Source organism: Chiroxiphia lanceolata, chromosome 10, assembly GCF_009829145.1.
Source record: "Chiroxiphia lanceolata isolate bChiLan1 chromosome 10, bChiLan1.pri, whole genome shotgun sequence".
NCBI lineage: Eukaryota > Metazoa > Chordata > Aves > Passeriformes > Pipridae > Chiroxiphia > Chiroxiphia lanceolata.
In genome coordinates, this window is record NC_045646.1 from 4,139,564 (window position 1) to 4,164,368 (window position 24,805).

General features: G+C 42.1%; 1 protein-coding gene across 6 annotated transcripts in view; it reads right to left on the reverse strand.

Annotated features, from left to right (window-relative positions):
* MECOM (MDS1 and EVI1 complex locus) overlaps positions 1-24,805 on the reverse strand; it is a 333,649-nt gene that overhangs the window by 168,650 nt on the left and 140,194 nt on the right. For all 6 annotated transcript variants that reach the window (XM_032698113.1, XM_032698110.1, XM_032698107.1 and 3 more), the window contains exon 2: positions 16,425-16,774. In XM_032698113.1, the coding sequence (XP_032554004.1) occupies positions 16,425-16,774 (350 nt within the window). The remainder of the gene's footprint in view (positions 1-16,424; positions 16,775-24,805) is intronic.

A 24,805-nucleotide genomic window follows, 5' to 3' on the forward strand; every position in this document is an offset into this window, starting at 1 on the left:
ACCCAGCGAGGGATTATTATGGAGTTTAACTGATGATATAAAAAATAAAACTACTAAGTGGGAAAGAAAATCCTGTCCTCATACCAAAAACAGACCTCATCAAATAATGAAACATTTCTGGCTATTTCTCCTTTGAATTTCTCTGTTTTCTAAATATGCTTTTCATGCTGTATCTATGCAGTTCACTGTAATCTACCTAATTTGTTCCCATCGTCTTTCTGGGCTGTCTTTCCTCTCTGACCATCTAGAGAACTTCACACATTGTCAACCTATCATAGGTGAAAGCTTTTGAAGATCTACTACTTTTCTCTGAGCCTAATAAGGTCAGCGACCTTTCAAGCTCTACTATTTCCTTTTCTATCATTAGCCTGATACGGGCATCAGCTACCTCTCAATTTTCTTCATCTCTTCAATGCCTCACTTCTTCCTTTGGACACTGTCTAATTAGGAACTTAATTTCCTCTTCCCTGATGGAGGTTTTGATAATAGAGAGATCCTATTCACCCCTGAATCACAGAGCAGCACTATGATTTCCTGCTCAGGGGTGTCTTCAGGTATGTTAATTAATTTTCATGGTGGCGGCTCTGCCACAAAACCACAATAGAGCGACAGCTTATCGCTCCCATAGGAAATCCACCGGTGGGGAACAGTCCTGCCCAAACTCAATCAGGTTGAGTCTGGAGTGAAAGAGTACTGCAGTCATGGAAGCACCCAAGGATATGGCTTTGATGCCCTGTAGAGCCAATTTTGCTTTGAAAGAGTTTCAGAGCCACCACTGGCTTCTCTGCAGAAAGCACACCAGCTTTTGGGAGACTGTCACAACCCTGTTCCCCAAAACCCCCGTGCTCCAGGAGAGGAGCTGCCCCTGCCCCAGGGCCATGTGCCACAGGCATAACACGTCTGCTTTTTCTACATGTAAACAAGTGAGAACCTCAGTCACATAGAGGGAGGAAGAGGCTAGGAGATACATTTTTGGTTTTTTCGGGACTGAGATTTTTTTCAATTCCAAAAAGTGCCCATTTTTTTACATGAGCAACTGCAGGCAAGGGAAATGCATTCTCTGGGAAAAATTCCATGCTAATTTAAAAACAAAATGCTGTCCAAATACACTTCCTTCTACCTGTTGCTATGCTATTAAGGAAATTTATGATTTGCTCAGTTTTCTTTACCACTTTTACCGCATTTTTCTTTCTGCAGTCACTGGCTGCTCTGCCACAAGCCATGCCCTTCCTCCCCAGTGAGGTGTGCCACAGCTTATCTGCCATCTTTAAGGTGATGAGAAATTTTTGGTAGGAGACCTGTAATTCATCTATGCCCATCTCTGTTGACTTGCATGGCAAGTGCTGGGGTTGCTGGCCTTGCTTCAGGAAGATATTTGGCAACATCTACCAAGTCTGCCTGGGAAATTTGGGCTCTTTCTGCTCAGTCCCTGATGGAAGAGGTGCCAGATCTGCCCTGAGGGTGCAGAGCTGGCAGAGAAAACGGCAAAGCCCAGGAAAAGTGCCCCCCACACCCCCTGCACTGGGACAAGGTGGCAAGAAACAGGAGATGCCACTGGGAATTCCCTACCCCTCTTGCCATCAGTGCCTCTTTTCTCAGGTTTTTTTTTTTTTGGTGGTGGTGGTGGTAAACACACATACTTCTATTAAAAAAACTGAAGCAGCAAAGCTTGTCTTGTGTCAGGGACAGCTCTGACACCAAACTGTGCAATACTGGGGCAGAAAGCAAACATGAGGTTTACATTTCCTTCACACTTATCCCCTTTTCCAATCAGTTCTCCGACATAACCCAACATAAGACCAGAAGTCTCCAACAGAAAGCCTCACCTCTGCTGTTAGTACAGCCTCTCCACACCTGGAGGAAGGAGCTGCCAGGGGGATCAGGCAGTGGAGTGGGACAGGGGCTCAGGGGTTCCCTGCCTCGCTTCCCTGAGGATTTCCTTGGCTCCTCAGCACTGGGCAGACTCCTCACGCCCTATGTACCCTGATGCCCTGGTAAAAAGCTTGCTCAAGACAACCCCTGGCACATGCAGAGAGAATCTGTTAGTTTGACAATGCATTCTCTTTTTTTTCATTAGCCTTTTAAAAGCCTCAAAAATCTAGAGGTGAGATTCCCCCAACACCTCTCATAGGCACCACGGCATTCATTTCCTGCTTGCACACTTATATCTCAAAATGAACACATTCCTACATAAATTTTAAAACTGATCTGCAAAGTTTCTTATTAATCTTTTGTCACTAAACTAAAGCATTCCCTTCCCTGGTGTCAAAACAGAAACAACTTCAAGACCGAGTGGCGCATCTGGGGACGGTGCATGCTCCTGTACGCTTGTGTTTGTGCATTTTCCCTTTCCTTTCTTAAGCCAGGGTTTGAGATTTCAGTTATTCTGCAAACAAGACCCAAGAGAGACACAATTAGACTCCCCTGGAGACTGACCCCTTATAGTGCCCACCTGTAGCCGGACCCAGATAGCATCCCAGTGCAATGAATTAGCACTCTAAGCTGATTAGAGTAGCTCTGCACAACTCTATTTTATTGACACAATGAAGAGAGGACAGAAAAGGGCCTGAAATGAGAAAATCATTTCCATGCTGACTGAATTAAAAGAACAAAAGAGCTCCTTGCAGTTGCAGCATTCAATTTGTCAGAAAAAAAGGAAGCCACTTAATGGATCACAATAGATCTGAGCAGACAGATGAAATTTAAAACTTCGGCATGAGTGCGATTACCAGCTAAACATATTCTCGATCATTTCCTCCATATGCATAATTTAGGTGGATTGTTTACTTCAGGGTTTTTGGTTTTGTTTTTTTGGGTGTTTTTTTTTTTTGCAAAAACACCATGTGAGAAGTTATCTCCTCAGTGTCTTTGTGTCCCATTTTTCCGAATCTGGGAGGTTGTTGTGTCAGCTGATAATTCATTTTGTTGTAACACAAATTGCACTAAACTGTGGCTGGGGCTGGCTACGTTTCCCTTTCTCCCCTGCTTCTATAACTAAATTAATAGTTTCAGTGTATGGAAACAAATAATGCAAGATCATCTTGTTCCAAAGGAGACCTAAATTGATTGTAAATCACACGCATTATTCTGCTCTGCTTCGAGGAGAACAAGCGTACTGCAACTCATATTCTAGCAAAATATATTAGTTTGTGCCACTATAAACAGCCTTCTCATTAGATTTAGGCTTAAGCTAACAGTAATAAGACAAGAATACAGACTATTAAGGGGTTCCTGGGAGTGATACATATAACTACTTACCAAACAGATACATAATTAACTTTTAACATTTTCAAATCAAAACCTACTCGTCTGTATAAGAAGATATACCTTTAAAATAAAGCTGTGAAATAAATTGAAACCATCAGCATTTTATGCTCCCTGTCCCCTAATTATTTAAAAGCTTGAATCTGACTCAGTCCTAATTCAAAAGTGAAAATCAATTGCATGTGTAAAAATATTTGAGTTTGGCAGTATATATTTATATTTTCTACATAATGAAGTATTAAAAGAAGAAAACAGCAAGCACAGTTCTGGAAGTGCATTGGGATATAAATAATGTCACTTCCCTGCACATTTCCTGAAAGTTAAATATTTTGAATTATGCAGAATGGGGCCCTTCTTTTTCTACTCAAAATTTTAAAAGCATATATATCTTGTTACAATATTTACAAATCAAATATCTCTTGCAGACCCGAAACTCAAAACAAAAGTCATTTTAAGAACCTCATTATTACTTCAGAGCATCTGAATTCAGATCATTTGCATTGATTTGCCCTGTCATATATTTTTATTTTCTGAGCGTATCTTAATAAGTTCACTTTTCATTCTTTTTTACCGTCTAGTTTGCAATTTTACCAGCTTGTTTGCATCTAATTTTGAGGTCAGGAAAAAAAACACAGTAAAGGAATTATAATTACTTATAACTGCCCTGTTTTGAAGCTGATACCCTGCTAAAGAGAAAGCCAAGCTGAGTACTGGTAGGGTTCACTTCTGCTGGCTGTTATTGCTGATTTGACTAAGCATTTCACAGGGGTAAATACCCAAATCATTCGGGGAATGACTGACACAGTATGACATGTGGTTAACAGCCTTACCATGCATGGGCTTTGCCTTCAGAAATCCTACTGATGCCAACGTATCCTTCCAAATACTTCAGATGATAATTTTCCCCTACTCTTAAAAAACTTTTATAGCCACGTCTGAGCCATTCAAAGGATTCCCGACTGGAAAGGTTACTGTAATCAGGATTTTTCCCCCCCCCTCCCAATTGATTGAGCTAAGAGTTTTATGTATATATATATATATATAAAGCCATGTATAAAGCTTTGGGATATTTTAGCAAACTCAACGTAGTGTAACTTCGCTGACAGCTTGTCACATTTCACTGACTGTCTGTCTGGGATCCTGCGATAACATCTGCATTCACTCAGGGCAAGAGCTTACCCTAAGACAAAAAAGTGGGTCCTGCCACATAATGCTCCATCATTCTGTCAGTTCTGACATGGCATCTGAATTTTTTTGAATCACTAAACACTTTTGGGACTCTGGTCCTTATTATCTTTCCTTAGTTTCTATACTCGCCCGGCAATGTTGAAAAATGTAAAATGTGCAAACAAGGTAGTGGACGGCTCGGGCTTTTTGTCGTCTAATCCTCAGCCCCTCATTCATGCTCACTGTTAATCTCTTAAGACATTATAAAACTGTTAGACAAAGAAATGTGAATACCTCTGCTTCTCAGCAGAATGGGAGGAAACCAAGGAAAATCTGGATCATGCTAAGCTTTTCTTTTCACCACAAAAATGGTAACTTAAACCTGTTGCATCAAATTATTTATAATTCCCAACACTGAGGCTTTTTTTCTTCTTCTTCTTCAGCATTACAGAGCAAGCCCAGCAATATCACAGGAGGAGGAATGCTACTACCAAGTTTTCCAAACACATCAAATGCATTTGTCACGTAGAAAAAAAAATTATATAAAGTCGGTCCAAATATGGGCAAATTGGGTTTTAATCCCTCTGCTATTTCATGTTTGGCCTGGCACACAGCTCATCGCCCTGTCAGGGCTACTGGAGACCCCTTTGGGGGATTTCTGTGCTGCGGAAGGACGGGGGGCTTGGTGGCCTTGGGTTTGATGGGGGAGATCCTGGATGGGATATGGCACAGGCGCCTCCAGGCTGGCTGAAGCTTCCTGGCTGGATGGGACCAGGGCCCCATTTCACATTAATCCAGCTCTGTTTGGAGCCGTCTGCTATTTCAGGTCATCATTTCACTCCTCCTGACTCCCACTGCTGCGGGGGCATTAGCATGGGGACAAAAGCTGCTCAAGCACCTATTCTAAAACCCATTCAAACTCAGACCCACTAAAAATCACACCCAAAATGATACTGTTGCAATCAGCTAAATTATATTCAGGAATGCTGGGGTTGAAACCCAGAATTTTCATCTTCCACTTGTGCATTGTTGCCATGGGTGGTGGGAGCAGATAGTCCAGTCTTAAAAATGCTCCAGAAGCACAAAAGTATTTGAATGCAAATGTCAAACAAGTCACCCTTTCCAAGCCAAATCCCCACCACGAGAGTTTCTTTACACACACAGTAGCTTCTGTTAAAGTCATAATTTTCAAACAATTATTTAAACTATTGTGAAATCAGGGAATCGCTATTTCAGCCTAAAACACACGTTTTTTTTTTATTCAGCTTTGCTCACATCAGTGGGAGGAAACAGACTTTGAGGACAGAAGTTGAGATGCTGCCTTTTGGCAACAATGCCAGCCATCAAACTGGGGGCATGATTTGAGAAAATCGACTTTTGAAAGGAAATAGCAGGGCCACATACTGGTATGGACCGAGCTGCTTTGGCAAGGGGTAGAAGTGGTGATATGCCAACAGAGGGAAGAGTCTGTGGGAAGAGATGAGCAGAACGTGTCTCAAAGAGTAGGGAAGCCCTGAGCCTAAATCAACTGAGGGACACTGATGTGTTGAGATGAGGAGGGCTGAGGTAGGAAAGAGTGCAGCAGAAAACTAAAATGTGTGCAGGCACTAAAAGGCAATCAGAGCCTGGTTAGCAAATTGTGTACACAGTCAGTACTGAGGCAAAGGCAACTATTATGGCACTGACCTGCTGAGAAGTAACGTGAGGATGATGAGGGTCAGTTATAAGTGCCAAAGATGCATGGGCCTTACAAAAGATTTGGAAGATACTGGAAAGAAGGAAATTACAGGGGTTTTCACAAGGCTTAACAAAGATCCCAGCAGAGTGCAAGATTTTGGGGTGATGTGGAGGACAGCAGCAGTAGTTATGAAGGAGAACTGTGAGGAAGGAAGTCAAGAGAAGTCAGCAGGTAGGTGAAAATGCATTCTGAGACCACAGGTCTTCAAACAAATAAGCAAAAAGGCCTCTTCACACAGCCTGAACTGGAGCAAAATGGTAAGATACTGTTCTCTGTACAAAAGAAAAGGTGTATTTCAAAGGGCATGGCAAGGTATTGCAGCACATCACTGCTCTCCCCAGGCATCAGCACCTTCTTCCTCTGCAAAGAGGGTTTGGTAGGATTGTTTCTGGTTTTAGCATTAAAGAAAGACAGAAAAATTATTTTCTCTCCTCCTTGTTGACTACTCAGTTCAGTGCCTACACACATAGATATTCCATATAGGTAGATGTCAAGTTAAGACTAGCAAGAAAAATCACCTTTTCCACATTCACACGCAAATTTCAGCTTATTTAGAGGTTATTACTAGATGACTACTTGAAATTTGGCTTTACAGAATGTTTTCTGTAAATGCAGTAATGCTGAAGTTTTCCCATCCCCAAACTTCTCTTTTCCCCTCCAGGAGAGTTTTACATTTTTTTTTGCACAAAAATCAACATCATCGCCATGGCTTTGAAATACCTGCTGCTGTAAGCAACAGAAATACCGTGACCACAAATCTCTCAGAAAACATTAATATTCAGATTTATTTTTTAATAAAATACCCACACAGCCAATAGCTACACTTTTAGAAAGCCTGTTTGCCACATGAGGCCATTTCAAGGAGATAGGAGGGCACTGAAGGTTCCTCTTGGAAATCCTGAACAGCTCCACACCAGATCTCCAACACAGCATGTCAAGAGCCAGCTCGGCGCGTGTTGCCAATACACTTCATCAAGTTAAGACTAAGAACAACAGTTTGGGAAACCCACTATACACAAGAGCCCCCTTACGCCGTAGGCTTCACCTGATGAAATGTTATGCTTTTTGTGGGATCTTTTACGTCTTTCCACACTAAACGTGAGGTCTGGACTTTAAAAGGAAGGGCTACTTAACATTTGTATTTTTTTCCAAATTAATGAATACTGTATGTGCCAAAGTTAGCGCGATCACATAAAATAGGGCTGGATTATGACAACGTCTGTCCTCACTCCTGCGTGCGCCACCTACCATTCAGCCAGGAAACATGAGGGCTGTCACGACAATTAAACTCCAGATTAATACTCTCTGGGGTAGAAATACCCTATTAGCCAATTACTGCTTTTTTTTTTTTCCACTTCCAAATAAGTATAATTTTGTGCCATTCTGATGAACACATCCCAATCTGCAGGCTTCTAGCAAGCAAGATTTGGGCTTTTTGTTTCATTTTTAAAGTTTTGAGATGTCTTTATTAGACCAAATGCCCAGATTGCAATGATATGGTTAAACCACGTGGTGGTTTAAATGCCAAACCTCAGCTCTGTATCCTCTGAAGTGCATGTGTTCATCTGGGTTAATAACCATTTTGCCGTACACCAACTCCCGCCTTCCTTTGCTTCTGTTTAATGATGACCATCTCCTCCTGCCCACATGTATCCTCGTCTCTCCACTGCTTGTTGAGCCATCAAGACACACCTTTGTTTCATTTAGTATGCAATTTTCACCTCTGACCCAAGAAACTAGTCTTAGGCTTCCTGAACTTTATTGCCTGTTAATAGACTGCTGGCTCTCTTTTCAGCAGTCATAGAAATGGTGGAGAGACGTTTAATTGAAAAGAGGGACAAAGCTAGAGCCTGAAAGGCAAAGTCAGTAGGGCTTAAACAAAAAAAAAAAAAATCCAGCAATAATATGTTTGAGGAGGTTTGGATATTCTTTACAAGTTCGTGCCTCTTTACACAAATAAGAAAGACATCATTGATTTAATTATCTTCCCAGGGAACAATGGTGTAATACGCTGAATGGTGCTAAATGATTGATCTGGTAATTCATCTTCTGCTAACAGCTATCTATGCATTTTGTTTCTCTCCAGTCCTCAGACCGATGACATTAGCAGCAATGTCACGGAGCAGCGCTGGGCTTTCATAAAACACCCACAGATGCTCTTTCCTGCCGGTGTTTAGGGACACATGGTTATAATTTTGTCTGTATTTCTTTGCCGTAGATTACTTTTAACTACATCTGTTCAATTAAAATAAAAAAGAAAGACGCAGCTAGAGCCCATCAGCTTTATATCAGAAGTAGCCTTTTAATGAAATAGGGAGATTTAATTTTGTAAGTGTTCTGATGAGTGCGAGATACCCTTCTGTTTTTCAGAAGTTCTGTTTGGTGAATAGTTAGGAAAGGACATTATTACAGCATAAGGATATTATTGTACACGGAAAGGCATTATTAAAAGTGATTTATTGTTCCGTGTTAGGAAACTTATAGGAAAAGTCTGATAATATATTAAACTTGTTTATTATGGACTTCATATAATTTTTGAATAATGCCGCTTTTTCTTTTGACAAGAGCAATAAACTCTGCTGGTATAGACATACGTTGATTATCCCAAGTCAACTGTGTTGCTTAAAGAAACATGCCCAAACAATCAGCTCCTGACAGCTGCATCTCTCGTTATTTACAATAGCCATCACAGTAATAACTCACCATTTCTATATTAATAAGGCAGTGAAATTTATTATGATGGTATTGAAAAGTTATTAAGTACTGCATCCCAAGTGACAAAGTACCACAGCACTGTCACTATCCAAAAGCAGTTGCCCATCCATCACAAAGCTTTCCAGATGGTCCTGCATCTTTATCGCTCCCAGGTTGGTGACATCACCTGTTCACCCACTCAAAATTGATGATGAAAGCAAACAGATCTATCTTACTTACATTTACCAAATCAATTTAATTTTACAGGCCGTGGCTTAGTGACATATTGACTGTTTTCCTTAATGGCATCTACTGTACTTAATGCAAAGAACTCATCTTTGAATCCTGGCTTGCATAATGTGGCACTTCATAATAAATTTTTTATAACATTTTTATTTAATGGGAAGAATTATGATTGTTTGTCAGTTCTATTAGATGCAATTATTATTCTCTTCAGTTTAATATTTTTATTTTTCTTTCTGCTGTTTTCTTTCTTAATGGCTAAATTCAATTTACTGGGTTTGGCTTTTAAAGTGACATTTGGCATATCTCAATTTTTTTTCTTCATATTTTAATAATCTCACAAATCTACTCCAGTGTCAGCTTTTATCTCTGTTAATTTAGTGCTATTACCTACTTCGACAGAGTGTTACTGAGCTCAAATAAAATCTACCTTGGTGGTGCTTAAATAAATAACAACCACTTTGTTTTGGAGAGAAATACAAATTCCTGAAACACCCCCTCAGCTCTGCACTGAAGAAGATAAAACTTCCTTCTCCCCGTCCTACTTCTAACTCCACTTGGCCCTTATGGTTTCACTCTGCTTCCCTTGGGAGTTAATGCTCCTCCTGATTAAATTTAAAACCTCAGTGGCTTTGTGGGGAACACATACAGAGACTTACAGAAAGGTTTCTGTGGCTTTAGACCGTGCCATGAAATGTGCAATTTCCTGTCCTCAAGGTCAAGGACACAGTGGAGCATCCACTGTGGGTGGAGAGACAGTCAATTCTACACAAACCATTCCAGGTTTAATTGAGACAAAAGTTTTTGTGAGGTTTTACAGCTGTGCCACATCAACACCTGTTCTATCTCCTGCTTTGGACTAAAGCCTCTTCCCGAAACTGTTGCCATGCAGACTTTGGGTTGTCTCAGCCCCATAAGCAGCAGCCCCAGTGCTAGAGATGGCTCAGGACAGAGGGGTGGCAGCCACTACAGCCTCTCAGCTACCTTGTTTGAGACCATTTGGAATGTTTTCTGAGAATAGTTCACCCAGGCAGCTGAAGAGGGAGCTCTGCAGATCTTGTTCGTGCTCCCCTTCCAGTGGGCAGCAGGTTTGCCTGAGCAAAGGAGGGTTGTGGTCTTTATCCAAAAAAACCAGAGCATCAAATCCCACCAACCCCATGATGCAAGAGTCGGCTTAATCATGTTAATCAAAGAATTAGGAGAACTGAAGAGTGGAAGTAAAGAATAGCAGAGGAAAGAGAACAGTGGGCTAATGCTGCATGATCCCCCTGTCCTAACCCTTTCCATCCACATGGAACAACCCAAAGGACCAACAGCTTTCCTTTGCCGTCAATATATTTAATTCAAACTGAATGACAAGTCCACCTGCTCATACCTTGCTATTCAAGGACCTGATGTTTGCTCATTTGCAACGATAAAGTGTCTGTTCTCCGAGCAGGGAGAAAGCTGGTGATAACAGGCAGGGGCTGGTTGGGGTGCAGAGCTGACATGGACTCTTGGACCGAAGCCCTGCTCACAAAGCATCTGTCTGCCCTTCTACAGCCTCCCACTGCTGCTGCAGCAGTGTCTGACTCAGTCACAGCCTCACCACAAGACCCAGATGCAAACAACAGAAGAATTCAGGCTGGTAACACTCACAGCACCATAAGCAATGTCCTTTTTGTACACAGCTTTGGAGGGGCTGTCTGGAGCACCCTCGTGCACACTCACCCCAGGCAAGACATACGGTATGAACTCCATCCTATGTGCACTGAACACTGTGTCCCTCACTGAGAGCTTAACACAGCAGCTAAGCACGTGCTTAACTCAAACACCTGGGTAATCCTGTTGATGATAAGCCCGTGCCTAAGTGCTTTATTGGATCTCAGCCAGAGTGCTCTATGCCTTGCAAAGCTGAGCTCCAAATGGGATAAAACATCACCTATTTGCTGAAGACGAGGTAAGGATGTCACCCCCACCTGCAGCTGCCAGAAGGGGATGATCTGTTGATCTGGGGGAGAACACACTCTCTGCAAAACTGGGTTGGTCTTGCATTGATCAAAAAGCAGCCCCACCTCCCACTATAAAACAAATCATTCCTTTTTAATTCCAAATAACAGAATAGTCCACATCCTTATTCCTGCTTTAGCTTCAATAATAATTTTGCAAAAATCCCTGGAGTCTCTATACTGCTGAAATTCATATGCAAGGAGAAAACATAGGCAAGGAATCTGTATTATACTTCCCTGCTTTCCAACCACCTTGTCGAGCGTGGACCTGTTTTGCACATTAATACTGTTCAAAACAACTCAAGAAAAAGCCAAGATTTTGTTTGTAAAAGTCAGGGCAGTGTGAAAGTGTCAGACAACAGCAGAAAATAAAGGATTTTTTTATTTAACACTAGGACACATTCCATATCCCAAAGAAAATATTCAGAAATGATGAAGTCTTTGTTCCTTTTATTTTTCCTTTTTGAAAAAGACATTATCTACTGTTCTCTCCCTGAGTGATTTCACTGACTACAAGGGAGTCATTTCCCTCAGCACTGTCATTGTTTAATGAGAGCAGCCTAACTCGTTTTTAAGATGTGTGGATCCCACGTGAAGTTATTTAGATGATACTTTTTCCCGTGTTTATATTTTAAAAAATAAATTAAAAAATACGCTGCTTTCAACATTCTGACATCTGTTTTTCCAAAGGAGGACCCAAAAATCGGGGCTATCATCTATACATAAAGAATCAGCCGATAACTCCCATTGATTAGAAGTTTTCAGATGCTAAGACAACCAAGCTATTGGTTTAGGTGCTACAACTCAGATTTGGGAGCACATAAATTAGATTTCATCTCTAAAAGCCTTTACATTTTGTAACTTATTATTTAATTTTCAGAGAGAGATGGTACATCTCTCAGACCCCAGAATCTCAGATAAACCTCAATCTAAGTTTTAGAGCTGCCAAAATAAAGCCAAAGAGTGCAGAATTAAAGCTTCAAATTGCAACTATTCCAGTCCCTACAAACTAGTGGAAAGCCTGTACTCCAGAACAATTTTTAGGAAGCTGTGCCATTTTCTCCAAGGACTCACATCAAAAATGTTAGAGGAGACATAAATAAATAGCCAAATGGCCTCCTAATTTCCATTTAGAAGTCATAGCATCAGCTCAAGCATACTCTACCAAATATGAGTTGTTTTTCAGCCTCACTGGCATGACAGGAAAATATACTCTGCTCTATAAACAGATTATATGCTGCTTTATAAAGCTCTAAAATATTTTTTTACTTCTGTGACAGGTTTGATTTATAAGAGTTTATTGCTCCTGGGTTTGTCCTCTTAGTAAAGAAATAAAAGTTTGGGATAAAAAGAGCTGGGAAAAATTTGTTCTTATGAATGAGAGACTTTGAGTTTGCAATAGGAGTGAGAGACTTCAATCTGGATGCTCGATGTCCTCAGGAAGGTGCTGGTCAAAGGAAGGTGCCTGAGCTTTAGTGACCCAGTCAAGGGCTTGCTTTGAAACACTCTCCCAGTTGTTTTTCATAGCGGGGCATGAACCACAATGAAATCAACTAAATTTGTGTCCCCTTGCTTTTGTTTAAAAAAAAAATTAAAAAAAAAAAAAAATTACTGCCATCCCTTAAAAGCTTGTTTTCTTTGTTGATTAGGCAGCAGTTAATTTTCCCTTTTCAAACAACCACCGAGCAACAGCCTCCCGACCCCCTCGGATGTTCGGGCTGCCGGCAAATACTAAAACCTCTGTGACAAACTGCAAAAAAGCTCGACCTTTCCCCCTGTCCGGTGACCCCCTGTTCGATTTGTACTTTAGTTAACCAATACCTGATTAGATAATGCTCAGCTCCGGCCCCGCAAAATGAGATAAAATTCAAATTTATGGCTTTTCATTTAAACCGATCCACACCACTCTAATCATGACCCAAGCACAACTATATCACAACAAATTCTCTTTGTCCCAGTGCGTGTTTTATGGCTGAACTGTATAAATGGACACAATAGACATTGTTTTCTTGGACCTGCTCTGGCAAAACTCTGCATCGATGCCACAGGGAGACTTGCTACAGGAGAATGTAGGAACAGGGTCCATGAAATTCCTCAGCCTTCTGCAGCAAATTTTGCTTTATCATCAACTGCCTGCCTGCAAAATTTAACAGCACCAATCCTACGGTTTCCACTTCCCTCTCAACCACTACAGGCTAATCCCAGTATCAGCTCAGATGGATATCAGTCAGAAGAACTGGAAGTCAGAAGTATCCCACAGCTGGAAATACCCAAAACTATGACAACTTTTGCAAGAGAATAAAAATTTCCTTTCCAAAAATGCAGTTACCATCCAAATATGTGTGTGGCTGTAAACTCTTCCCTCCAATGTGCAAGCAGGATTTTGGTTTAAAATTTTCTAGTATAAGACTCTACACTACCCAGCAATCCTAAACAACTGCAAAAAAAAAGAGCAAATATTTCATAGTAAAATCAATACAGGCAGCATCAGAAAAAGGCTGAGTAAGATGCTCAGCTTTTCTTCCAAAGCTATATTACTATGTTTACGTTAATATTTTCTCAAAAAGAGAGTCTTCCTTCATCATCTCTGAAAGCCAAACACCACTGTACATTCAGCGTTTCACCTTAAACTCAGATAAAATGGAAAGATTGATTTTTCCAATAACTTAATCATTCTCTCTGCATCCACAGGGGGGTCTACTCAGGAGAATTAAATAAGTACACAAGCATTAGCAATGCTGCAACCCCACTATGTATTTCTTGGAGCACCTCACATACAAGATGAAGAAAGCAGTAAGCCAGAACACAGCAAAACACCTTCTTTGGCCTGTGGTACCAGTGTGAGCAGGTTGGGACACCTCACTTTTTGAAGCCTCCAGACACAGCTGACCTCTACAGCATCATGAACTATTCTAGGAATTATATGTAATCAAACATAAGAGACTACTGTGACAGAATCTACATCAGTGCAATTCGCTCATCAAGTATCATTGTGGAAAGAAAGATTTTAAAACCTCTTGTACCACAAAGTCACTTAAACCCACAGTCAGTGCCATACAGACATTTTGGTTGCATCCTTCCTCCACTGAAGATCAACAACGAAATTTCACCTTGATATCAGCAACAGCAGAATGAATTCTCGTTTGTCAACTGACTTACTGGCACCTGGCTGGACAAGTGCCCTGTTTTCCAAGAGTGCCCTTTTAAGTAGAAAACAAGACCCCCAGAAAAGCTTAAATTTCCAAGACCATACCTAAACCTCAATAAATGACACCTTTCCCCTCACTATCCCACACTGCCTTTAGTACTGCCTCACTCCACACACCAGTAACAGTTTCTTTCCCCCTTTTATACTCCAAGGCACAAGCCCAAGAAAGTAGTGGATTCCAGAGGAGTGTGATAATGAGCATCTGGGCAGAAATGGGCATCAGGAAAGTCTTCTGCAGCACTACCTGCTCCCTCTCATCCATCCTTTAGCCCTAACCACCATGTGCTGTTTTACTCACTGTGTAAACTCTGGTAACCAACCTTTCTTTGTCTCCCTTCAGCTACAATAAAGGTATTTAAACCCACTTGTTGGAAAAATATTCTGTTTCAAGCTCCCCTGGGCACCACAGAATGCTGAGTGAGTGACAAAATTGCAGAGGGACCTGACTGTTGATTTTGTGTGATTTTGCTCCAAAAGCTTTTCAATAGCTTCCCCCAGCTGTCCCAAATATATAACACTGTTCAAATGGCACGAGTCCTGCAGCTTGAAAGGGATTCAGTCTGCCAGCTGGGCTTCCAGCACTATCAAGATATTAATTTCTTGTCTGGATAACTTAGGTTCCAATATCCTAAATATTTCAAGCAGGAAAATGAGTAATATCGTAGCATATTATCCACATCCGAGTACGTGAAAATCAAGATGGGTTTCCCTCAGTTTTAGTGGGGTTATCCTGCACTACAACACTTGAGGGTCCAGTCTAAAATATCCTAATTTTGGAATATGTCAAACCTGCAGGTACAGCCATACCTCAACAGTTTTGCTTCAGCTTCTATTATCAATATCTGAACTTAATTGTGATGTGGTTAAAGGTCAGATTTTATGGTTTCCTGGTGCCTTTTTCAAATAATAAAGATTTCTCACTAGCAATTATATTGCATCAGAGTCTGTTAACTCGATAGAGTGCTGCCAAGTCTATAATTTCTCTTGACACTATTCTGTCATATTGTCACAGGTCTCACAAGAGTTTAAACAACTGGATGGAAAGTTGGGAATGAACTCACTGAGTATTTATAGACAGTTAAGAGCAAATCAAACCTCCATTTCCGCCATATCTGCAAGGCTCTGCTCCACGGCAGAACTCCATTTTTCCTGGGAAAATGAACTCCCATCTCTCCAGAGGTCAGCCGTGCCCCTGGAGAGCCATGCAAACTCTGCACTGCTCCCCTTATCAGAAACCAAAGGAAACGTACAGATGGAAAACTGAGATTAAGCTCTGTTCCTACAGCACATTGTTAAAACTATGAATAAAACCATGCAAGAACATTTGTTACCTCATAACACAACAGCAACATACACCACATGATGTTTAAGTCCCTGACCTGACCATGGACCAGCAGCTCAGCCAGATCCACGGTGATATCACAGTGAGGAAAACACGTTGTCCCCAAAGGCAGGGAAAGCAGAAGCCAACCCCAGTACTCACCAAAAGAATCCTGAGCTCCCCCCAGGAAAAGCAGCATTTCCCAGAGTGTCTGCAGAAGTAACATGAACCACGTCATCCTCCAGTGTGCTGGGTCTGACACCAGCATCCAAACATACTTCACCAAGTGAATGGCAAAATTCCCATTAAGTTAAATGGAAGCAGGATCAACCCCTCAGCTTTTGAGGTCCCCAAGTAGCACAAGGTTCTTCAATTTAGCCACACAACACTGCATTTTAGGGTTGTTCTAATCATCATTGACAGAAAGTGAAAATGATACCCTGAAAGCAGCACCCAGTTTCTTTTCAAACCTAAAGTGCAATGACTTTTGCAAATCCCTCACCCACAAACATACTGCAGGACTATTCGAGAATACACTAAAAATGGTACAGAAATGTTCCAACAACGCATCACTTGCCAACATCCAACCAGACAGATTTCATGCATGAAGAGCAATATTAATTCCTTTTTTCCTCTTTCAGTTGACACTTGTCTCCATGCAGAAAGCCCCAAAAGGCCACAAAGCAGTTGGTACACACAAATATGCTCTGGCTGCTGCAGGATCAGACTCAAATTCTGCAAATAATAATGTTTATAGACACACAAGAACTCAACAGAACAAAAGAGAGTTCAGCATCTTACCTCCCAACCGTAACTGGGATCTTTGAGGTGTGGCCGCTGCTCTCCTACAAAAGGTCCAAATTTTTCCCCTGCTTCAATCTTCCTTTTGGTCCATATCCCTAATCCTGCTCCAGGAATGTTGGATTCTCGGAGCTCAAACTCTGAAGGAATGGGAATGTCATCGGGAATGTATATTGGAGCCTTGTAAGGAGAGCTCTCCTTTGGTGTGAAAGCTTCGCTGGAGGTTGCTGGAGAAGACGGCTCTTGGATGCTGATGGATGTTGGACACTGAACATTTGCAGCCTCTCCATCAGCTTCTGGCACTTCCTCCAAGGGAAGTTCGGGAAAGCTCTCATACAAACATTCATCACCTGGAAAAGAAAGCCAAACAGTAGGATTTGAAATATCCTGACAGTTTTTGCATACGAAACCATTTCAGCCTGCGCACACAAAACGGAGAGGACGGTTTGGTAGGCGGGCAGCACCTTCATCAATCATGAATCCTGCAGCAGAGCCTCACCCTGGAAGGACATGAGCCTTTTCTCTAGTGTAGGCCTGGGGGTACACAGGGTTTCTCAATATTCCTGACATCAAAAGTGGTTTGCATCACTGAGCCCAAGCGAGGGAATTACATACAGATGTATAGGCAGGCACACCCATTGTCCAGCCCGGTCTGGATACGGCGCTTTGCATCACACACGCTTTGAAATCGCAATTGAAAACCAGCGTTGCATGTTACAACTGAAATCTAAGAGAATTGAAAAGCAGGAAAGCTTTACTGGTCTTTCAGAGAGACAGATTGAACCTAAAGTAGCCAAAATTAAGTTTGATGGCCTCCAATTAGTCTTTGGAGGAAAGGATCCAGCCTACCACACAACTCCTGGCAAGAGCTTCAGCTGATGTAAATCAGTGTCTTACCATTGACCTCCAAGAAATGCAATGGTCTAAAATAACTCAGGATCCAAGCAGCACCTTATAGAGAACATGAACCTTCTCCTCTTACAGTTGAAAAAAAAAAAAACCTGGGGCAGATCCAAAACACAATAAAAAAATCCTTCATCTCTGGGGCTTAGCCAGCAAACAAAAACTAAAAAAGAAAAACTCACTGGTTTTGACAGCACAAAATGTAAGACTGATTGTAAATTCCTTTTAGTAAAAAAACTGAGTTACTTCAGCAAAGGTTTTAGCTGTACCAGCAATACAGTACTCAGCCCAATAACACATGCAAAAGGAGCAAAAAGACCAACTAACCAAGAAAACTTCTTAATTATTTACATTCATTTAATTTTATTAATGTTATTGACTTTTTATACACACAAGAACTCATTCCACTTAATTTGAACCTAAATAGGAGGTGAGAATACTTTTCTCCAAGGACTGAAACTGAGAGATCGGGTATTTAAGACCTGAGCATGAGGAGATTTGCATAATATGGTTGGCCCAGAAATTAAAGCGTTACGCTGGGCTTGGCACTCAGAACGACTATGTTTCAGTGAAGAAACAGGAAACTTTAAAATGTTCTTTCAATTTCTTGCTCATTTAAGAAACTATCCATGGTAGATTAGCACCGTATGCCTTTTCCACTGGAAACTGGTCATAGCCCATTGTCTCTCACATCTTTGTTACATATTATCTCACGGTTTTATATCTGTACTTTCATGCTTCTGGTACTGCCTAAGACAAACACTGGGACATAACAAATCATTGGAATAGATTGCTCCCATCACAGGACTGGCAAACTGGATTCTTCATCTGTGAGCAATTTATTCACAGCCATGAACTGTTTTTCTTTCTTTTATGTGGCACTGGCTATGACCTCATACATGTCACAAGAAAGTTCAGCTACCCGTTCCCTCGGCCTCTGGTTTGGCAGACTCTGCCTGCACTTTAACAATTGAACCCAATATTGATTAGTTTGTCACTTTTCTAATACCTGGCGCTCTGAGAACTAGAAAATCATGACTGACTCCACTATTTAGCTGAGAAGGACACACAGAGGGATTTTCCATTGCTTATGGTGCAGAAATCTTGCCATATCCTGCCATCCAGTCGTAGTGCAGCGGTGCAGAGTTTGGCAAAGATGCTCAAGGGCTCATCAAAGAACCAGTGCAGACAGCTTACTCTGTGCCTACCACTTATGAGCCCATTCCCATACTTTCCTGCCACAGCAACACTCATCCCGGACTTCAAGGAAGAGGAAAAATGACATGGAAAGGGTAGAGACACAGCTCCACCTGGATGCCACCACTCACTTTGCTCTGCTCTGAGACAACCAGACTAGGAGCCATCTCTTACACCGTGGCACTGCTGCTGCCCCCAAACACAGCTCTGCTCCAGTGTGATGGGATGGGTGACAGAGGTTCATCCACGCCTCCTGAGCACCCTCAAAACTCCCATGTGCTCTCTGACTTCACATGCTGGCAGCAATGTTGTGTCCAGCCAGGGTAGGCTCATTCCCATTCAGATGTCTTCCCCCAACTGTTTAGATTGCAGTCCTGCCTAAAAGACTTCAGCTGTTTTTGAAACAGGGATAAAAAAACTCCAAGCCATGTATACACATGGGGTGCAGGAAGAGAAATCGCTCAAGGAAAGTGATCTGGATGATGATAAGCACATGGCTCACTGGAAGGGGGGTCTGGGGGATAAAATCTTCAGGCATCTAAATCCCACTGATTTTCCATGACAGCTGGGTGCCTGACACTCAAACTCCTTAAAAAGCCTATCTCACACAGTCACTGTGGTTTTCCCTGTCCCACCGAGCAGTCTCCCATAAAACCAAGGTTCTCCTTCTGTCCCACAGTCAACTCTCCTCCACCAAATAATAGAGAAAACCTCAGCCAAACAAATTAAGTCACAGCAAGCAATGACCTGCTCTGTGCCTTTCCCAAAGGCACCTTCCTCAGCCCCACTTGCCAGCAGCGCCTGCCCATGAGCCAGCACAAGCCAAGCCTTAAACATTTAGCAAACACAGCTTTACAGATGTTTCTTCTCCCCCGGGGACAGTCCAGTTTAATTTCTCTTTCTCAGACTCAAAGGCCTCGGTTATACTTATCTCAGTCATTCTGGCTACGCTCATTTTTAGCCATATAGGGTCAAACCTGCAGCTGATAAATTGGCCTCTGGAAGCCTGGCAGGGAGACAAGTCCGTTTGCTGGGTCTATTGTGCCTCCTTTGATTTCCAGCAGCCACACCCGATGTTGTCGTTAAACACTGGCTTTCAGCTTGAAAGCTCTGGAAAATATAATAGGCCTGTATGCCCCAAAGCTCTAACAGTGTGGGTAGAACAGATTACTGAAATAGACTTTTGCCTGAAATAGCAATGTATTCTAGAAAAAAAAAATATATTTTTAAACCTCAAAATAAACACAGAGTTGAATTATGACTGACCAAGAGATGGGAAGACCACTAAGACATATTTGTGAAATTAATGATATAAGGAGCTATATTAAAATCAATGTACATGAACCAAGGATCTGGGCCTAATTTTCAAAGGGTGTGTGACTTTTCCCCTTAAAATTTACACCCACATGGATCAGAGGGACTTCCAGCAAAACCATAGGATATTTACTGATGGAAAACCTTTGTAAGGTTAGGATTAAACCCAGGGACTTTGCTGATAAACATCATTTTCACAGTGAACTGCAAATCATTCACACAGATAGCTCTGCAGTTTTGAAATTCAAGATGGCTTCTTTAAATTCCAATAATTATCCCCACTAGAAACGGGATGAAATAAGAAGTGAGGCCCCTGATAAGGGAAGAGATGAGATTAGGTAGTGTGGAAGCTTAGATGTTAGTCTCCATAAAGTTCTTCACCGCTATTTTACAATAAAAACATGAGCAAGCTTCAAAGGAAACCCAGGAGGAAAGGTTAATTGCTACTAAAAGACCAGGGTGGACACCTGGGTTTGCACTTTTGACACAACCTTGCATGCCAGCAGGAAAGAGTCCACTTGGCCATGTGCTGGGGAGGTGCCTGATGAGGATGGGAGAGCAAAGTGCCAAAGCCACCCCTGTAAATGCGGGGTCTGGGGTCACTTTGAAACTGAGAGGCCTCCTGTGCACAGTTGGGAAGAGGAGAGGACTTCCTTCCACCAGGATGTTTCTCAGCAGTTTCAGCATGCTCTTCCTCTCCAAGAGCAATTAGGTGAGAGGCACTAATGACAGAGAGACAGAGGTTGCTGAACACAACCCAAACCACTTTCCCCTGGCTGTGGCTGCGAGCGAGGCAAAGACGTGCTGCTGTCAGAGCACACTGGGCCACGTGCTCAGTGAGACTGTGACTCTGTGCAGCTGAAATGCCACATGCTGGCATCTCACGTTGAGCAGACACGCTAGCCTGTTACATTTATCAGTGTTTCAGGGCAGTCTTAAACTCAAACTTCACACGAAGTCCTCCAAGAATCAAGTCTACACCCAGATCTGCAGAGTCAAACCACCCATAACAAACAGAAACACATCCATACAGACCACCCACTCTTTCTTCAGGCAAATTGTGCCTGAGGATATACATTCCCAAAGTGACTATTGACTGATAAACATTCTAGCACATAAGGAGGGGTAAACACTAATTTCTTCTCTGTGGCGATCAGTAACAGGACCTAGGGAATGGCCTGAAGCTGTGTCAGAGGAGGTTTAGGTTGGATATTAGTAAAGGGTTCTTCACTCAAAGGATGTTTGGACACTGAAATAGGCTACCCAGAGAAGTGGTCACAGCACCAAGGCTGACAGAGTTCAAGGAGCGACTGGATGACACTCTCAGGCTCATGATGTGACTCCTGGGGATCATCCTGTGCATGATCCTTGTGGGAGCCTTCCAACTTAGCATATTCTGTGATTCTGTGAAATCCAGTTCTCTGCACTTGGATTCATCCACGCGGGCACCAGTGACTTAATCATAAACTGGGTGGCTGATTACTCCAGATGAAAGAGGTAGGCTGAAAGCAAAGGCATCTAGAGAGCCTACTTCAGAATGCCATCACCTTCTGAGCAGGATAAAGTAAGAGCTGAGATAAATGTGGAAGTGGCTCTTTGCAATGAGAAGAGACACACAGTTTCATGCCTGCAACTTCTCAAAGGTGAGAAAGATGACCCCTAGTCCCAAAGATTAGACACCGGGAGAACTAACTATTTGATGGGAGAATTCCATCACACCACGTCAGGAGCTTTGAGCTCCACCAGCTTTATTGACCATCCCTGATACAAGCCTTCGGGGAGGATGCACTAATGAAGGCTTTAGGGAGCATAGTAGGATCAGGTGAATTAATCCCTTTCTCCTGTCTAAGGTAAGGGTGGACCTGAATGTGCCACAAAGTCCTGATTCAGATCCTTGAAAGAGACCAGCGAGAATTTACATTTGTTTGACCTAGCATTACTATTCAGTGCAGAGGAAATCAGCCTGGAGTATTTGCATGGATATCTGAAAAGGAGACAGGCATTTCCTGTTGCATACAAATGGACACCTTTATCTGAATTTCTGTTTGAACAAGTATTAAAGGAAAAAAAAAACCTGTTACAGGCAGAGACTGATTGATTACAAAATATATCCACATCAGTTTAGAACACGGGAGGTCAAGAAAAGCAGAAAATTAAGAGAAGAAAACCCATTAGCTCCAAAAGGAACACACAGCCAGTGGTGAAGGAAATGGGAGCCACCTGACAGTCCACACCAGGTGGTCGTGACTCAGAGGGGGCCAGAGGAGAAGCAGAGAAGGATCCTTAGCTTTAGAAACTTGCAGAGATTGGGTTACTATCTCCAGGCACAGGAGGGACTCTAGCCAAGAGCTACATTACTCTACTTGAACACTTTATCAGTTAACGTACCTGAGACTGGTTTGTGCCGCTCCCTATTCACAGAACTGTTCTGTGGAGCTGGACCTAGTGACAATTATTTATTATTATTTGTGTTGTAACACAGTCTGGGGGCCCCAGGCAGGACCTCATTGTCAAAAGCATCAGACAGACCTAATCAAGTGAGATTAGATTCTAAACAGACTAGAGCTAGTAATTCCCAGTTAGGTAAAAATCATAAAGCATGGGACAGAAACACTGTTTTACAAATAGCAAGTTCCATTGTACAACAAAAGAGATTAAAAGCACTTTTAGAGATAAACACAGCACTTGAAGCTGTTCTGAATCATTACTTCAATTACAAAGGAAAAATACTTTCACAATCATTAGCCTTCAAACTCATGGGGATTTTGCATATTTGTGTTACTTGACCCTAACACAAGTATGAGAAAACCAAAGCTGCCCTGAACACACTCAAAAGGTCCAGCCCCGAAAACCACGCTCATGGACCACGCAGTGAGAGCAAGGGGGACTAGAGCACCACCTTTGTGGTGGCCCCAAAGGCCAGATTCTGATTTCTCTTACACGACTGTTAAATCTAAAGTAATTATTTTAGACTTCCACCAAGGAATAAACGAGATCAGTGTCTGCCCTGGACTTTGCCAAAGTTACTTGAATTTCCTCAGACTGACACTAATGTGACAAAATTAGAGGAAAATGTGGTGCCCAGATTTCAGCCTTCCCTTCGTGCTCGTGACACTGCTGATCACAGAGGGCATTTGCCTCCCACACCTCAGTGCTGAGCCGCGAGGAGCAAACCCTTCTGCGTGCCGGCAGAAGAGGGAGTTGTAGGAAAAGCTGCGCAGACAAAGGCAGGAGAAAAAAGCAGCTGGAGGCGGCCTGAGCACAGCTTTGGGCCCGAAATACCCAAATCACCAACTTCCCGCGGTGCTGCACCATGGGCAGCAGAATCTACATGAAACACAAAGGGAGCTCAGCTGGGGGCACCACTGGAGCGCCCCGGGCAAAGGGCTCCAGGCTGCTGGTGGCTTCTGTCTGAGCTCATAGAAAGATACACATCAGTAACAACAGCGCAGATAATGCACAAGACAAATTAAAAACCTTCCTTGCACGGGAAGCAGCTTTTGCTTCCTAAATTAGAGTGTCTGCAGAAAAGAACTCTGAAACAGATGGCTCAGACTGGGAGCAAAGTGAGCTCCCGATGGTAGGATGAGCACCAAGCACTTGAGACATATCTGTCCACGGGCAAGTGAGAAAAGAATCTAAACGCACTCAAGAGCATCAGGCCTTTAGGACAGGATAACTTCAGCATTGCCAAGTGTTGGTATTAGACCAGAAAATTTATAATATAGGAACTGTGTAAGGACCTGCCCGTCGTCTCTGGCAATTCTCACCATCAGCCCCTACAATAAGTAGTAGCATTTGGTGCTCTGTCTAGTGTCATTCATGTCTAATTGAGTAACACAGTCAAAAGCATCTGATGTGGACCAGACGCTGGCTTTTAATTAGGGTCCAGCACTGAGAGACTACGGGTCAAATTCTACTTTCATTTGCACGGGAGCTGCTCTCCTTGATGTCGGGGGAAGTTGCACCTGCACAACTGGAAAGCAAAATTTGGCTGCTTGTATTCCTGTGCACTTTCCGTATAAATTACTGTACTACATGCAGCAACAAAGGATTATAAATGTTGGCTGGCACGCACTGAATTTATTTACAAGTTAAGTCTAATTTTATTTATAGTTCCAGTACAATCATCTCTGGTAGAAATATTTATGTTATCTGTACTTCTGGTCTGTTAGAGTCTACTGCAATCATAAACACCGCTGAAAAATTATTCGCAGTTAGCAGGGTTTAAACTACCCATTATATCACTAGCTAGTGCCAATAAACTTTGGTGCTGGTTGATAAAGTTTCCTCAATGGAATAAATATATATATTTGACTTTCAAAACCTTTCCTGGGTTACACAGAGTGGGGGGTAAGAGAAGAGGGAAATGCCAGTTGTAGGATTTGATATACTGAGAGCCAGATCTGCAGCTAGCAAGGAGCCTAGAGAGATCCACAGCAGCTGGGAGGCAGCCCAAAGCCTGCTAAAACTCTAACTAATAGCTTAAATTTGTATCTTAGTAAAATATTTCAACTGAAGGGAGCTGCAGCAGCTAACACATACTCACTAATGCCCTTTGTGACTCTCTATATGGAGTAGACCCAAAGAAAAAGAAGAAAAAAAAAAATCTACTTTGAAATTTTGAGCCCTGGATACTGGTCACTGCTAAAGGAGGAAAATGGATTAGAGAAACCAGCTTTTGTTCATTGTTCAATTGCCATAATGGTAAACATGACATATATTCTCACAGTGACATGGCACAAGAAGCCAACATACTCAGGACAAAACTAAGGACAGGAAGGTTAAACGTGAATTAGAGAGATCAGCCACTTATAAAGAGAAAATACTGACTAGGAACAAAATTAACTAAATCTGTATCAGCTGGGGTAAGACAAAAAAGGTAATGCACTTTAGCAGTCCCTGCAACAGTGAAAAACTATTACTGCAAAAGAACATTTTAAAATAAGAACATTTACTTAAACCTA